The sequence below is a fragment of the Apodemus sylvaticus genome, chromosome 6 (assembly GCF_947179515.1).
Source record: "Apodemus sylvaticus chromosome 6, mApoSyl1.1, whole genome shotgun sequence".
Classification (NCBI taxonomy): Eukaryota; Metazoa; Chordata; class Mammalia; order Rodentia; family Muridae; genus Apodemus; species Apodemus sylvaticus.
In genome coordinates, this window is record NC_067477.1 from 83367139 (window position 1) to 83383038 (window position 15900).

Here is a 15900-nt window from a genome sequence, read left to right on the forward strand (position 1 = left end):
TTGGTGAAGCATCTTGGAAGTACTTAAACAAATCATTAAGCAATTCAATCTACCTGTTTTCCACTTTACTCTCCTTTGGAGTACAGTACGGACCTTCCTGAGTGCCCCTTTGCCTTACATTGGCAATTCTCCTTTTTTGAAGTTTATGTAGCATATTGGTTGTTTTCAGTACTCCGTCCTACACTTTGCAAACTGTGCGACCACAACAGGAGATAATTCTCAGGCAGCTGCTCACCATTTGGATGTGTAATTGTTGAACCATGCCTATGAAATCAGTCATTTTCAGTATTCCCCAAGCCCCAGTAACTGAGAATGCCTCCGAATTCCCATTTGCCTAGCCTCTGGAAGCTCAATCCATACTTGTATCTCCCTGCCCCGTGCACCCAGGTCCGCGTTTCTCAAGGCAAAGAGCCTGCTCACCTGCTGAGTCTGTTCAAAGACAAACCACTCATTATTTATAAGAATGGAACATCCAAGAAAGAAGGGCAGGCCCCCGCCGCCCCGACACGGCTCTTTCAAGTCCGGAGGAACCTGGCATCTATCACAAGAATCGTGGAGGTAAAGCTATGCATTCTGGGAATATGCTCTGGGTATGGGCTTCCCAATCTGCCTGGCCGTCAGCAATATTAGCCTCTGCACACTGTCAGGTAATGCCCTGCACTTTGTCAATGTAAAACACTATACGATGAGACATTGGATGAGAGAGAAAGGGCAGCTCAGGTTTTTCAGCACTGAACCCAAGCATATAAGTTTTGAGAGTATCATTGCCTGTGAAACTGGCAAGGTGCAGGACACAGCTGCAGCCCTACCTTGAAAGGTCTGGGCTAGAAAGATTGTGAGGTGTGACCAGATGATGGTGAAACTTGGGGATTTCTAAGAAGGAGGCCTCTGTACGAGAACATCTGCCCACACTGGAGTAATGTGTCCCACCTCGAATTCTAGCCACCATTGAAATCCAGGTCTCTCCCATCACTTCTTTGTCCTGTGTTTCTCCAGATCTGGAGCTGCTTCCAGACCCTTTTACTTTTTAGGAGCTACTCAGCCCAGATCTGAAAATTCAACCAGTCTTGCCTCAACCTACCAGCAATCTCTTGGAGTCTCCTCCTGCCTCATCTCTGCCTGCCCCTGAAGACTGACTCCAGCACTGTACTTCCTCACAGTTTCCTATCACTGGGACCCCCTGGATCGGACTGTCCTTCCTCACCCAGGCCTCTCTGACTTCTCTTTTTATTTGGTTCAGCCCTGCCTCTTCCTCATCAGTGCAGCCCCTTTCCCCTGCAGTCCCCTCTCCCCCCAGCCCTCTTCTGCTGTCATCTGCCTTGTGATGGCTGCAGCCATGGTCTCTGTCAGTTCTCTTCTGCCCTGTTTTCACAACATCCCCCTTCTCTTAGATAGAATATAAATGTAATCACACATAGATCACCACATCTGCACTCCTATAATTTCTAGCTATATCTGTACATAGGTATTATCCTCTCCTCTGGCTTATGAAATAATTTAAAAAGATCAACTGATTCTTATTTTTAAGAATAATTCATAATTTAGTAACTTATACAAAAGTGATGAGGTGTTTTATCAATTAATATCAATGTCACCCATAAATAATATATTTTGTAGTAATTTGCTAAATTGGTTAATAAGTACTTATTACATAGAATAAAAAGATAATGGCTCTTATTTAAAGCCCAATTTCTCCAGGCCCCAGTCTACCCCTCTCCCATGATCCCCTCTCTGGGTTTGCTTAGACTTTCTTTGGTTTCAGATCCTCTTGTATAGACTCAAAAGTTTTCCAATACTTGCCGTTCATTCTGACTGCAGGCTGTCATCTCCTTTTTCTTCATATATATGATAAATTTATTCTTGTATCCTGGATCATTTATCAAGAGATGTGAGACTGGAGATGTGCTTGAAAACAAATTCTGTAGAAAGAGACTCTGGCCTTTTCCTGGGTTTTCTCATTTCTGTCCTGGTGAGAACACACATTCTTGCGAGCCTAAATCTGGTAAGCGGTATGAACAAGAACAGCCTTACAAACTGGCAAGATCCACCTCTTCTGCAGCAGATACCTTGATTTGGGCAGTCCAGTGAGGTGGGCTGAGGAGCATCATTTGGAACGATGTATCATGCCAGCTTTTAAAGCATGTTTTCTTCCTGTAGTCTCAGGTTGGCCATACTCCTGTTTTCCTCTTGGTTGCTCTGTTTTGGTATGGCTTACTGGCTGTTCCTGGTATCCCTGGGAGTCATACCATACTCAGCTCCACAAGAACTCAGAAAATGATGCACCGCTACATGACTGTGTGTTCAGACCAATTCTCACTGATGTGGGCATGATGTCACCAAATCTTCGACTCCTAGGCCAAGTCCATCCTAGGATTCTCATGATCATGACCAGGCCAGAGACTCCTGAAGTCCTGTCCATGCCTGGTGTCACCACAGGCCACACTCACCCCTCAGTGTCTGACCCATCTGGGCTCTTTCCTCGGTGGACACGGGAACCCAAATGGCACTTGGCAGACCTCAGGCTGTGTATCCAGCTTCTGCTTGCAAGGAAGGTCTGTGCCAGAGCTGCTTTCCATCCTCTACACAGATCCATAATGTAAGCTGGCATTTATCTGAGTCAGAAAACCCCGGTAGTGGACCTGAAGTCATCTCTTTACCCTCTCTGCTTTATGGATTTCAGGGCTCCTTCTAACCAATACCACAAACATTCTCTTTAGTGGGGAGAAAAAAAGGAACCATTTTTATGTTTGCTATTTGATATTGCACCCTTTGTTCAGGCATCAGATGTGGCTTGGCTTTTCCCTGTGTAATATCTCTGAATATTATTATCAGTTTCTCATCAATTGGGTTTTCCTCCCCCCATTTTGGTGAGTGTATGTCCATGTTTGCCTGACATGTTTCGGAACTACAAGAGGGTGTTGGATCTCCTGGAGCTCCATGGAGTTAGAGTGATTTAAAGCTGCCTGATGCAGGTGCTGGTGACCCAACTCAAGTCCTCCAGAAGAGGAGTGTGTGCTCTTAACTGCTGAGCTGTCACTTTGGTCCCTTTGCCTTGTTTTTGCAATGGAGTCTTCTGTATGACTTGGGCTAGACTTACTATCCTTCTGCTCCAGCCTCTGAGTGGTACAATCATAGGAGTAAACTACCTCCTGGCCTCCTGGCCAAAACCCTCAGTTCTTGACTGACAACTTGACTATTTTAATTAATTTTGAGATAGCGTCTCTATGTAGTCTTTGCTGCCCTGAAACTTCTATGTAGACCAGGCTGGCCTACACAGAGATCTGGCTGCTTCTGCCTCTTAAGTGCTGGGATGAAGGGCTTGGGATACCATTCTCTGGCAAACTAGTGACGTTTTAAAGCTGTGTTTTATTGTCCAAGAGCAGCTGAACATCATGTGTCATGGACCAAGGGTGCTAACTCAAGTGTTTCAGGCATCCATTGCACCTGTGCCTTGAGTTAATTTCCTGGGGTCAGGCAGAAGGCTCTGGATGCCTCCCCACAGCCTCTGTAGTAAGTTTGAAACATTGTATTGTTTTTCCCTCATTCCCTAGGTTGATGTTGATGCAAATTCATTGAATTCTAATGACACCTTTGTTCTAAAACTGCCGCGAAACAATGGCTTCATCTGGATAGGAAAAGGTGCTAGCCAGGAGGAGGAGAAGGGAGCAGAGTATGTGGCAGATGTCCTCAAGTGCAAAGCCGCAAGAATTCAAGAAGGCAATGAACCAGGTGTGTGCTGTGGGTCCAAGGTCACCACTTTCATAGTCTTGAGTTCATTCACTAAACAATTATTTTCTTATCACTAGAGTTGTGTGAGGATGGTTCTGTTAATTGCAAGTGTTGATGGCATCTGGTATAATTCAGTTAGGATGAAATAATATTGCCATTAATGTGAAATCCTATGAAGTATATATGCTCCTGGATATGTACTTACTAGCTCTTTGTGCATTCCACAGAGGAATTCTGGAACTCTCTTGGAGGGAGAGGAGACTACCAGACTTCACCGTTGCTAGAAACACGGGCTGAAGACCATCCACCTCGGCTTTACGGATGCTCCAACAAAACTGGAAGATTTATTGTAAGTGACTTAAATAGACAGAGCCTAATGTAAGGGAGGCATCCTGTCCTGGTTTGGAGAACTTTCAAATGTGGGACAACTGTGAGTCCTGGGTTTGGCTTCTCTGTACACTGTGGGGGATAATCTTTACTCTGTACAAGTAGTTTAAAGCCTAATGATGTGACAGATGGAGAAACATCTAGAAAAGTCTAAGGTAGTATATAATTCAAAATGCCCTTAAAGATATCTACTTCACATCTGTATCGGCATGTAGTGTTCTTTTGTGAAAAGCAGATGGCTAGTTCTGCTCACTTAGTACTTAGTTTCTTGGGTGATCTGAGCCATCGTTTCTCATCTAAGTGTAACAGAGGAATACAAATTTTTCCCAAGCTGATTGAATCAAAACAAAACAGAACAAACAAACATGGGATTAAGGTCATTGAACAAGGCCACAGAGAACTTTGTGCTCCTCTGAAAATTACCTGACATCAAGAGTGATGTTTTGTTTTCTAGTCCTTTATAGAAGTAAAGGCAATTAAAAGGACCCATAGGAGACAGTGAATATCTATTGTGTGACACCATTCCTAGTGAGATGAGAATAACCGTCTGCTCACCCCAGATAGGGAACCAATGACAGGCAAAAGAACGGAAACCACCGAAGTCCAACTTGGTGAACCGAAGAGTTTTATTAGTGTTATTTACAGGAACGGAAATGACTCAAAGGCAGCTGTATCATCAAAAGCCATCTCCTACTTGGGTGACATCTCATGAAAACTAGAAACTTGCAATGCACTGTGCAACCTGCAGGTGGCTTAGTGGATTGGAGAATGTCTCTTCCAAGCATCTTGGTCTGAGAGTGTCTCTCAGTAGTCCTTACTACTTAGATATGCTTTGGGAGGGAGGGGGCCTAACATATGCAATCAGTTTCAGGACATCTGAAGCTTTCCAGCTGTTTGCTTCGTGGATTTAATGCAGGAGGGGTTGTTTCACCTCCCTTTACAACATCCTGAGCCATGATGAGCATCCCATAATGAGGCGAAATGTTTCATCCGGAGGAAACTGCTGCACAACAAAGTCTTAGTTTAAGTTGTTGTAACATGAATGTGGTAAACTGGATGTTTAAACAGTAAGCACAGCTTTCTCATATCCTAGAACCTAGGAGGTCCAAGGTGTCAGCATACCTGTTGTCTGGAGAGGGCTCTTCTAGCATCTTTACATAGCCCAGTGAGCTGATATGTCTTGTCTTAGTACACTAGTTATCACTGGGCCTTATCCTTGTGACCTCAACCAAACCTAATTGTGAGCATCAGCCTCCACCTCCTGATTCTGAATACAAACATGCAGTCCATATCCGTATATGATTTTATATTCTGAAATTTCATTCTGGGCTACATACAGTCATTTACCTCAACTTTTTTTTTATTGAATATAATCATATCATTACATATCAAATGGTAAAACCTTTCCCAGTTTCCCCCCTCCCCAAAAACCCCTAACCCTTCCTCCCACCCCTGCCTCCTAGTATATGCCCCTCCAACAGACCCACTCCCACCCCCCCCCTCAATTTCCCTTTGTTGGGGCATCTATTGAGCCTTCACCTGACCAAGGACCACTCCTTCCACTGATGCCCGACAAGGCATTCCTCTGCCACATTTTTGACAGGAACCATGTGTACCCCTTGGTTGATGGTTTAGTCCCTGGGAGTCCTGAGGCGTCTGGGTGGCCTACATCATTGCTATTCCCATGGGGCTATAGACCCTTCCAGCTCCTCTGGACCACCCTCCAACTCCTCCATTGGGGACCCCATGCCCTGACCAATGGTTGGCTGTGAGCATCTGCCTCTGTATGTGTAAGGCTCTGTTAGGGCCCCTCCAGAGACAACCATGGAATGCTCCTTTTGGTATGTACTTTTTGTCGTTCGTAATAGTGTCAGGGGTTTGAATTTACCTCAACTTAATCAGAGAAGTTTGACCATTTTGGTCATGCTAGACTTTTGTGTGAACTTAAAGGAGAAATCTTTCTCATTCTGGCAAATAAAAACTTAATTTTCATCACACAAAACTTCCCAAGTACTCATCAGATTTGTTACTAGAAATAAAGTGCTAAAGGAACTGTCCATTTATTAAAAACATACTTGGGGCTTACAAATGATTTGACCTGAAAATTTAAGATGTAATGATGGGTAGTAATAAATATTAATTGATGGGATCACAGTTTCCCATCTATTGTAGAGAATTCTTGAACTTGCTGTATTTTGTTTATTATAAGAAAAGTCTATTTTGTTGATTGATCATTAATATTATATCATATCTAAACAGCTTCTTTTTTTGCATATGGTTCACAATGCTTATATACTTTGTTTTATTTGCTAATATTGCTATAAATTAGTCTTAAGAATTTTTTTGTAATTTTCATACATACTATATCATTTCCATCAAAGGGCATGCGTGTTCTCCCCGCATGCTCTCAAATCATGACCACTTCTTGGCATGTGCACACTCACATATGCCCCTGTTCGGTTCACTTATTGTTGTACAGTTAGTTGTATGTATATGTACTATAGTTTGCCTGCTTGGAGTTGGCTATGAAGGGGCTCATCCTTGGGGAAAACCAATTTCCCATCTCTCAGCAGTCATTGACTTCCTGTCACTCTTCACATAGGGGCAAGGCCATCTGAAATGTCCCCATCCATGTTGGCGTGCTGAATGGCATTGTCTTGATTTAGGTCTCATACAGGAAACCATATTGGTGAGATGTTATGGGTTCAGCTAGAAGACACTCCCTAGAAGTTGGGGTTGAAATAGGTTTCCAGTGCAAGGTTATCTTGGCAATTAGGAGTCAAGGGATACTTCAAAGTCACACCATGCAACAAACTTTACACAAGAGATTTATTGGGGGGCAAAGACAGAATGACAGCCCCTGAGTCATGGGGCTGGGGTTTAAGTCCTCAGTTTGGGGTAGGGCTTGGAGCAGGATGACTTTTCTTTTCTTTTCTTTTCTTTTTTCTTTTCTTTTCTTTTCTTTTCTTTTCTTTTCTTTCTTTCTTTCTTTCTTTCTTTCTTTCTTTTTCTTTTTTTTCTTTCTTTCTTTCTTTCTTTTTTTTTACAATCTTTCTGTCTTCTCTTTTGTTCTGTTCTCTGACCCTGAAGTTTTTAGAGGTTGCATTGTAGGTTAACAATTGTAGTTGGGTGCCCCCACAGTCTCAGGAAGATATATTTTGTAAAAGCAGATGCTCTGGCCTCATCCCCAGTCATATTTTAAAACCATCTGTTGGTGTCTATTAGTCTTTGATTTCTTTATTCCTGATCATGGTCATATTATCCATTATCAGAAACATGCATTTCTTCTGTATTTATTCTTTCTCGTATGTGATATTTGGAACTTCTTGTTCCTTTAACAGTTTAAGAAAAGTAATTATTATCAATATGCGTTTGATGTTACCATAACCATCAGGAAATAGATTCAAGCATCTGCACTAGTACATGTCAGCAGAGCCCACTGTTGAAAACACAGCTTTCAGAAGCCATCTTCCTAGGTGACATCACCCACTGGATGATGTTTCACACAGGATGGGTGACCTCAGGCAGTTTCTTTGCATGCTTCCATCTTTGAAATGTGGAAAAGGTCAGTCTTTACTTCACATGATTGTTGTATTAATGATATTAAAGTAATACACAGCAGAGAAGTTATATTTAAAGTTTTGCCTTTTAAATGATCAGATGATTGTTAAATATTCTGTAAGATGGCAATGCAGGATTAGGGAGAGAGGGCTCAGTGGTTAAAAGCATATACTGAGCCTCTCAAGGACCCAAGTTCAGTTCCCAGCACTGCTGTGGGTCAGCTCACAATCACTCTAACTCAGGTACAAAGAATCCAAGACACTCTCTTTTGGCTTTTCAGGACCTTACACATCAAGTACCACACCCCTGACACATATATACATGTTTAAAGATAATCTTTGCTGGTGATCAGCCTGGCACCAGTTCTCTGAGGAAGGCAGCAGGGAGGTATAGAGTCAGCAATTGTGGCCAAATATTTTTTTATCTTTGCCAATTATGTTTATAACTATTTGTTATTCTAAGTCCAAACATTGCTGGTGTTTGTCAACTAATTCCTGCTGGAAGCTTCAGGGGATTATGAAGAAAAAAGGCTTAATTACATACACACATTCCGGTTGGCCTGACCACGGGTCTCATCAACCCGACAAGTGTTCACTCATGCTTACATACATACACATATACATACATATGTATGCATATACGTACATATAGACAAACAGACATGTACTTACATACATTTGGTGGTTTGGGCAGAGTGCCCCAAGCTACCACTTCATTTCTTCTCTCTGGCCTTTTTAGATAAGTTTTTTAGAAATTACATGTATAAAATGTTACATAAAAGGGGAGTTACAGAAGGATGATGATAGTAAGTTCAAAGCAGTGTTTCATTCTATAAGTACATTATAAATTCAAAGCAACAGTTTCCCATGGCCTTGCTTTATCATAGTGCACATTGTGGCCTCATCCTTGGACCTGACCTAGAATGAATGTTTTCTCTTGATCACAAATTTGTCCCAAGCCTATTTCTCTTCTTAGTGTAATTGTGAAAGCTCATTGTCCTCCTTATTGTGCAGCCTTTAATTACTATTCTATGAGGAGGGAGCAATTCTTGATTATAACTGCATTTTGTCTTTCTGAAACAACTAAAACCAGCTCCTTAAACTTTTTCTGGAAAGCATTTGAATCAAGTTAGGAATTCTATAAAGTAATTCATCTAAACAGCGTTGATTTATGAAAGTTCATCTTCTTCATGTCGAGCTGCAGGGAATTTGTTTAACAGGGTGGGCTGATGCCCAGGAATCCTTAGGCTATGTGATAGTGACCGGAAAGGCAGTAGCAAGTAGTAGTCCTGGGAGGTAGTCCTAAGAACCCAGCATTCTTAGAGCTCAGCCATTGCTAGCCATGAAAAATGGTGGGCTATTTCCAAAAACTCACCTGCTTGCCTTTTAGCCTTTCCTGGATTGCTTCTGCAAATCTTTAAAACAAAATGACAATATAAAGCAATTTATTCCTCTCTGACCCTGTTGCTTTCTGGTTTGCTTTGCTTTTACTTTGTTGTTGTTATTTTAAGGAATTCAGGATCTCCTCAGGGCACAGAAAACATGTAAGATGGTGAAGCTGTCTGGTTAGCTTGTTCAAGTCTGGAGCTTCTGCCTATTTCCTGGGACAGAGTCAGGAGCACAGGAAGTCCCCGATAAGTCACATTTGTGAATATAAACTGGCAGAAGCCAAGGTCTCTGCCATTCATGTGACTGCCTAAAGAGAAGGTACAAGGAATTGGGAACCAAAAGCTAAACTGTCAAACCTAAGAATCAGGAAGAATTTCAGAAATCTCTAAAACGTTGAGCTTCAGGTCAATATGGTCTACTTGTATTGGTAATGCAGTAACTCAATTACCATCTAATGGCAGAAAACAATTTATTCCACTAGAAATGAAAACTTGCATATATAATATTATTCAATATTATATGTGCAATATATAATTTTTATAATATATAATATAAAATATATTAAATTTTCTGATTTATTAGAATAACCAGATCAACTGACTCTTAACTAAATTAGTTTTGACTTATAAAAGAAAGGTAGCTCCATACTGGAACATTCTATCAAATGTCTTGAGACCAGGCAGGCAAGAAAACCTGTGAAGTTTCTGTCATGGGAAACTCCAAGTACAGAGGAGCTCTGTTCACATGACTGTACATGTCTGTCCTAAATGTGTTCAGATTCTATGTTTATGGTAGGTACTATCCTGGACAGACTTTACCATCATTTTGTAATACTCGAGTACAAAGATAAATCTGTTTACCCTAAACTAAGGGAAAAAAAAGACTAATCAAGTTTTTTTGCTGCCATCCAAAGTATTAGACAGCACTTGTCGCCTCGTATCATAAACTTCCTTGCTGTATTGTTTAGTCATAAAGTTCTTCAAACATTTCAGATTGAAGAAGTCCCTGGAGAGTTCACCCAGGATGACTTGGCAGAAGATGATGTCATGCTGCTTGATGCGTGGGAACAGGTACAGCTACACTTTGTCCATAATAGGAGACTGCTGGTAACTGACTGTACTTGCTTTGAGAAACGGCAATCCAAATAATAAATAGGTCTGGGCTGTTCTAGACTGTATTCAAGAGAAATTTCACAGAGTTTAGCAATGAAATTGATATATAGGGCAAGTTGATTTCTTAACTATGAAAAGAACTCTACATTTTATAGCTTTAATCAAAAACCTCAACTTTTCATTTATTTGTAATATATATATATATATCTTCATTGTTAATTTGTGCATTCATTACATTACTAAGTGCATGAATATATGCAATGCTGTGGGAAAGACCAAAATATTGAGAATTTCAACAAAATTTCTAAGGAGCCCATTCCTTGGTAAAAAAAAAAAAATCAGGCACAGAATAGGTTTGAAACTAAATAGTAAAGTATGTTACTCTTTTATAGATCTTAATTTAGGAGAAAATCAGTAGTGACTTGATAGGTGATACACACACACACACACACACACACACACACACACAAACAAACACACATATACACACACACACACACACACACACAAACAAACACACATATATACACACACACATATGGTGGTCTTTTAAAATCTTTACGTAAACTAACAACCATGAAAAGAACAAACATTTATGTTACGAATCACATTATGTAGAACAATATGTAAAACACTGGGTTAGGCTTACTCTTATAAAATAAGCCACAAACTTATTTGCAAATCTCTCTCTCTCTCTCTCTCTCTCCATCCTTTCCTTTCTTCCTGTTTTTTTAAACAAATTATTTTGGGCCGGAGAATTGGCTCAGTGGTTAAAGACACTTGTTTTAAAAGACCAGAGTTTGATTCCCACCACTCACCTGGAGGCTTACCACCTCCTTGGGCACCAAGCATGCCATGTGATACAAAGAGAAAACACTCATACACATAAACAATAATAAAAATAAATAGAAAATAGAAAATATTCTAAAAGTATATTTTATGTGCATGAGTGTTTTGCCTGCAGAGTTCATAACAGGACATCAGATCCTCTGGAACTGAATTAATGGTCGTGAGCCACCATGTGGATTCTGGAAACCAAAGTTGGATCCTCTGTATGACCAGCTAGCTGCTCTTAACCCCTGAGCCTTTAGATTTTTTTTTTTTTTTGGCAGCTAAGGCATTCAGTAAACAGTACCCTGGCCTTGGGTCTTTAAGAAGCATATTTGAATTGGAGATTTAACTCTGTATCCTCCCAGAACATCATTTTGTTTCTTTATAAGTTATAACTTTTATCCAAGATACTATGCTGTCATGGTGTCTTCTGTGCTCCAGCACATTGTGTGTCAGTTAGAACACAAGGGAAACTTAATTTCTTCAAAGTTGCTCTGCCAAGGGACTGTAGGGTGAGCATAGGAGAAAAGTTCCTGAACAGAACACCAATAGCTTATGCTCTAAGATCAAGAATTGACAAACGGGACCTCATAAAATTACAAAGTTTCTGTAAGGCAAAGGACACTGTCAAAAGGACAAAATGGCAACCAACAAATTGGGAAAAGATCTTCACCAACCCTACATTCGACAGAGGGTTAATATCCAATATATACAAAGAACTTAAGAAGGTAGACTTCAGAGAGCCAAAAAACCCTTTTAAAAAATGGGGTACAGAGCTAAATAAAGAATTTCACCTGAAGAATTTCAAATGGTTAAGAAGCACCTTAAGAAATGTTCAACACCATTAATCATTAGGGAAATGCAAATCAACCCTGGGATTTCACCTCACACCAGTCAGAATGGCTAAGATCAAAATCTGAGGGGACAGCAAATGCTGGAGAGGATGTGGAGAAAAAGGGACACTCCTCCATTCCTGGTGGGATTGCAAGCTGGTAAAACTACTCTGGAATTCAGTTTGGTGGCTCCTCAGAAAATTGGACACAGCACTACCTGAGGACCTACTTATGCCACTCTTGGGCATATAGCTAGAAGACGCTCCAACATGCAATAAGGACACATGCTCCACTATGTTCATAGCACCCTTATTTATAATAGCCAGAAGCTGGAAAGAACCCAGATGTCCCTCAATGGAAGAATGGATACAGAAAATGTGGTATATTTACACAATGGAATACTAAACCAAAGAGTTTCCACAGGCCTCACCTTCACCCCCTTCCTGTGTGGGGTTCTAAAGGTGAAGGTAGGCAGTGTCAGGCCAGCGCTTGCTCTCATTGCATTTGTTTGTTTGTTTGTTTTCCAGATCTTTATTTGGATTGGCAAAGATGCCAATGAAGTTGAAAAAAAGGAATCAGTGAAGTCTGGTAAGTTGCCCTGGTATGACTGTAGCAGTCACTCAGCAGTGCTATCCCGGCCAGCCTGGCTATCCTTTCTTAGCCTGTCTTCCAAAAAGTACACATCAAATCTTAGATGTCCAGCTGCCCATCAGAACTTGAATAATGGTGTCTTTTAAAGTGGAAGAGTTTCATGATACAAAAAAATTGTTCTGTGGCCTAACTTAGAATATGGGTCCTCATGAAATTCACAATATTCTTGGTTTTGAAAACATTTGGTCATTGTGTCCTTTTTAGCATGGTTTTCTATTTACTGAAGTGTCACAATAATTACCATAAGGATAATTACATAAAGTTTGGAATTCTTTCAGGCAACAATAACACTTTTTTAATGGTACTTTCCATGGCAGGTGACAGAAATACCTGGAAATTGTTCATATTTGAGTGGTTGGGGCAAAAAGTATTTCATTTTTAATGTGTATGCAAGAGTTTCTCATTGTATATTTATTTCAGTTTAAGTGAAACTAACTGAACCTTTTCTTTGTCTTTTCAATTCTTTTTTAGCCAAAATGTACCTTGAGACAGACCCTTCTGGAAGAGACAAGAGGACACCAATTGTCATCATAAAACAAGGCCATGAGCCCCCCACATTCACAGGCTGGTTTTTGGGCTGGGACTCTAGCAGGTGGTAAACTGAGTTTCAAAAAACCAGCAAATATTCTGGCTGCATCAAGGCAGCTACCACACCTTGTTGTTGGGGATTTGTTTACTTTTTGTTATTGGCTTTTGATAAACTCCTCCTTACACACACACACACACACACACACACACACACTATGCTCCTCTTCTCCTTCTTCTTTTTCAAAGGGAATTGTTTTATGTTACTATACTGAAATAACCTCAAGCAAACATTTGTTTTGGATCAATTTTGCAATCTAGGGGAATTTCTGAGGAAGGAATTTTATAATTCAGCAACTGCTAGCCAAACTTGCCTTTATATACTAGAGAAGAAAGCTACAGTGCATCTAAGCATCCCCTGCTGGTTACTCTCTGCTTGCAGTAAGGATTACTCTATGTATGGCTTTAACAATGTCTTGCTGTTTCCCATCTCAAGTCAATGTGACTCGGATGCCATGCACTCCCAAGTGTCCTTATATAAGATGAACTTCTTTAGCTTTTTTAGAAAACTAAAATCACAGGGCTTTTGTGATAAAATAAATTTTATTTCTATAAGTTTAACTTTATATATTTGATAGCATATGTTCAATATTATAAAGAATATGCATTGGATGCTGTTTTTCATCATTAAAATACATCTTTTTGGAAAACGTTTTGTCTTGTAACACTTTAGTCAAATTTGATGGGTTAATAACCATTAATTTTATAGTTTGATACTTTTATATATAAGTAGATATGATTTATGTTTCTTTTTTTATTTGATGTATTCTTTATTTACACTTCAAATGATTTCCCCTTTTCTGGGTCCCCACTCCCCGCAAGTCCCATAAGCCCTCTTCCCTCCCCCTGTTCCTCCATCTACCCCTTCCCACTTCTCTGTTCTGGTATTCCCCTATACTGTTGCATTGAGTCTTTCCAGAATCAGGGGCCACTCCTCCATTCTTTTTGGACATCATTTAATTGTGGATTATTTCTTGGGTATTCCAAGTTTCTAGGTTAATATCCACTTATCAGTGAGTGCATGCCATGATTGATCTTTTGAGACTGGGTTACCTCACTTAGTATGATGTTCTCCAGCTCCATCCATTTGTCTAAGAATTTCATGAATTCATTGTTTCTAATGGCTGAATAGTACTCCATTGTGTACATATACCACATTTTTTTGTATCCATTCCTCTGTTGAGGGACACCTGGGTTCTTTCCAGCTTCTGGCTACTACAAATAGGGCTGCTATGAACATAGTGGAGCATGTGTCCTTACTGCATGCTGGGGAATCCTCTGGGTGTATGCCCAGGAGTGGTATAGCAGGGTCCTCCGGAAGTGTCATGCCCAGTTTTCTGAGGAACCTCCAGACTGATTTCCAAAGTGGTTGTACCATCTTACAATCCCACGATTTATGTTTCTTAAATCTTAGTAGTCAAATGACTTTTCTATGGTTAGATTGTTATAACATATTTTAAATATCACCGAATGTATTAAAAAAAAAAAAAAAACAGGCTCTGGAGGCCAGAATTTGGGGAATACTCTAGAACGCCTGTTAACATAGTCAGCAGACAGACTTTGGCAGGGAAGTGTTGGGTGTAGTTTTAATAGAGTAGTTTGAGTAGGTCTGACTGTTGGATGATATTTTACCAATAGAGGCTAGAAAGAAAATCAAAACCAGATGGCAGGAGTGGGAAGCACCAAGTTCTTGAAGAGGAAACAGGTCTAAAAAATAAGAAAGCCTAGCAAACAACAACCATCCACAGGTGAGTCGTCTGGGGAATGAATGTAGACAGAGATGATAAACCAAGAGCTGGGCCAGGGAGTGGTCCATGGAGATGGTGATCTCAAGGAAGCAGCAGGAACAACAAAGCTATCCCAGAGAACACTTTCATGTGACTGTTGACTTTCTTTAAATCTTTTTTTAAAAAGATTTAATTACTTATTTTATTTATGTAAGTACACTGTTGCTGTCTTCAGACACACCAGAAGAAGGCATCAGATCCCATTGTAGATGCTTAGAAGCCACCATGTGGTTGCTGGGAATTGAACTCAGGACCTCTGGCAGAGCACTCAGTGCTCTTTCTGCTAAGCCATCTCTCCAGCCCACAGATGTTGATTTTCTTTACACATAAATGTGAATTTTGTGGAAATACCTATCCATGATGTTTAGACAATTTGCCTACCTAAAACATCCAAATATCCTTGTGGATGCTAAAAGGGTTACCACCAAGTTGTGGTAGTAGATTTCACCATAGGGTCAAGTTTGTGGCCCAGGGGACAACTGTAAAGACCTAGTGCTACTTTCCTTTTTTTTTTTTTTCACAACTGTGAACATCTAATGCTGCTGGCATATAAGCAGAGCCTGATGATGCTCTTAACATCTTATGATGCCCAGAATAACTGTCACCCACCACAACAAAGAATTATGTCAACAGTGCCAGAGCTAAGAATCTGTAAACTATACTCTAGACCAGCAGTTCTAAACCTGTGGGTTACAACCCATTTGGGGGTCACATATCAGATATCCTATGCACATCAGATATTTAAATTATAATTTATTACAGTAGCAAAGTTTTAGTTATAAAGTAGGAATGAAATAATTTTATGGTTGGGAGTCTCCACAACATGAGGAACTGTATTAAATGGTAGCAGCATTAGGAAGAAGAACTACAATTCTAGACTTTAAGTAGAAACACAACATTCTGTTACAATAGTGGATTTTTTAAAAAAAAACAAGCTAAATGAAGTATCAGAAGTTTTTATATTTAAAAATACAGTACTTCACATAAAAGACCAAATAAGAAGCCAGGCAGTGGTAGCACATGCCTTTAATCCCAG

At 40.2% G+C, this 15900-nt stretch overlaps 1 protein-coding gene across 1 annotated transcript in view; it reads left to right on the forward strand.

Annotated features, from left to right (window-relative positions):
- Window positions 1-13709, forward strand: part of Scin (scinderin) — a 75214-nt gene extending 61505 nt beyond the window's left edge. The window contains exons 11-16 of the mRNA XM_052185920.1: window positions 388-558; window positions 3552-3729; window positions 3957-4078; window positions 10058-10135; window positions 12369-12429; window positions 12964-13709. Coding sequence (XP_052041880.1) covers window positions 388-558; window positions 3552-3729; window positions 3957-4078; window positions 10058-10135; window positions 12369-12429; window positions 12964-13091 — 738 coding nt within the window. The 3' untranslated portion in view covers window positions 13092-13709. The remainder of the gene's footprint in view (window positions 1-387; window positions 559-3551; window positions 3730-3956; window positions 4079-10057; window positions 10136-12368; window positions 12430-12963) is intronic.
- Window positions 13710-15900: the final 2191 nt, after the last annotated feature.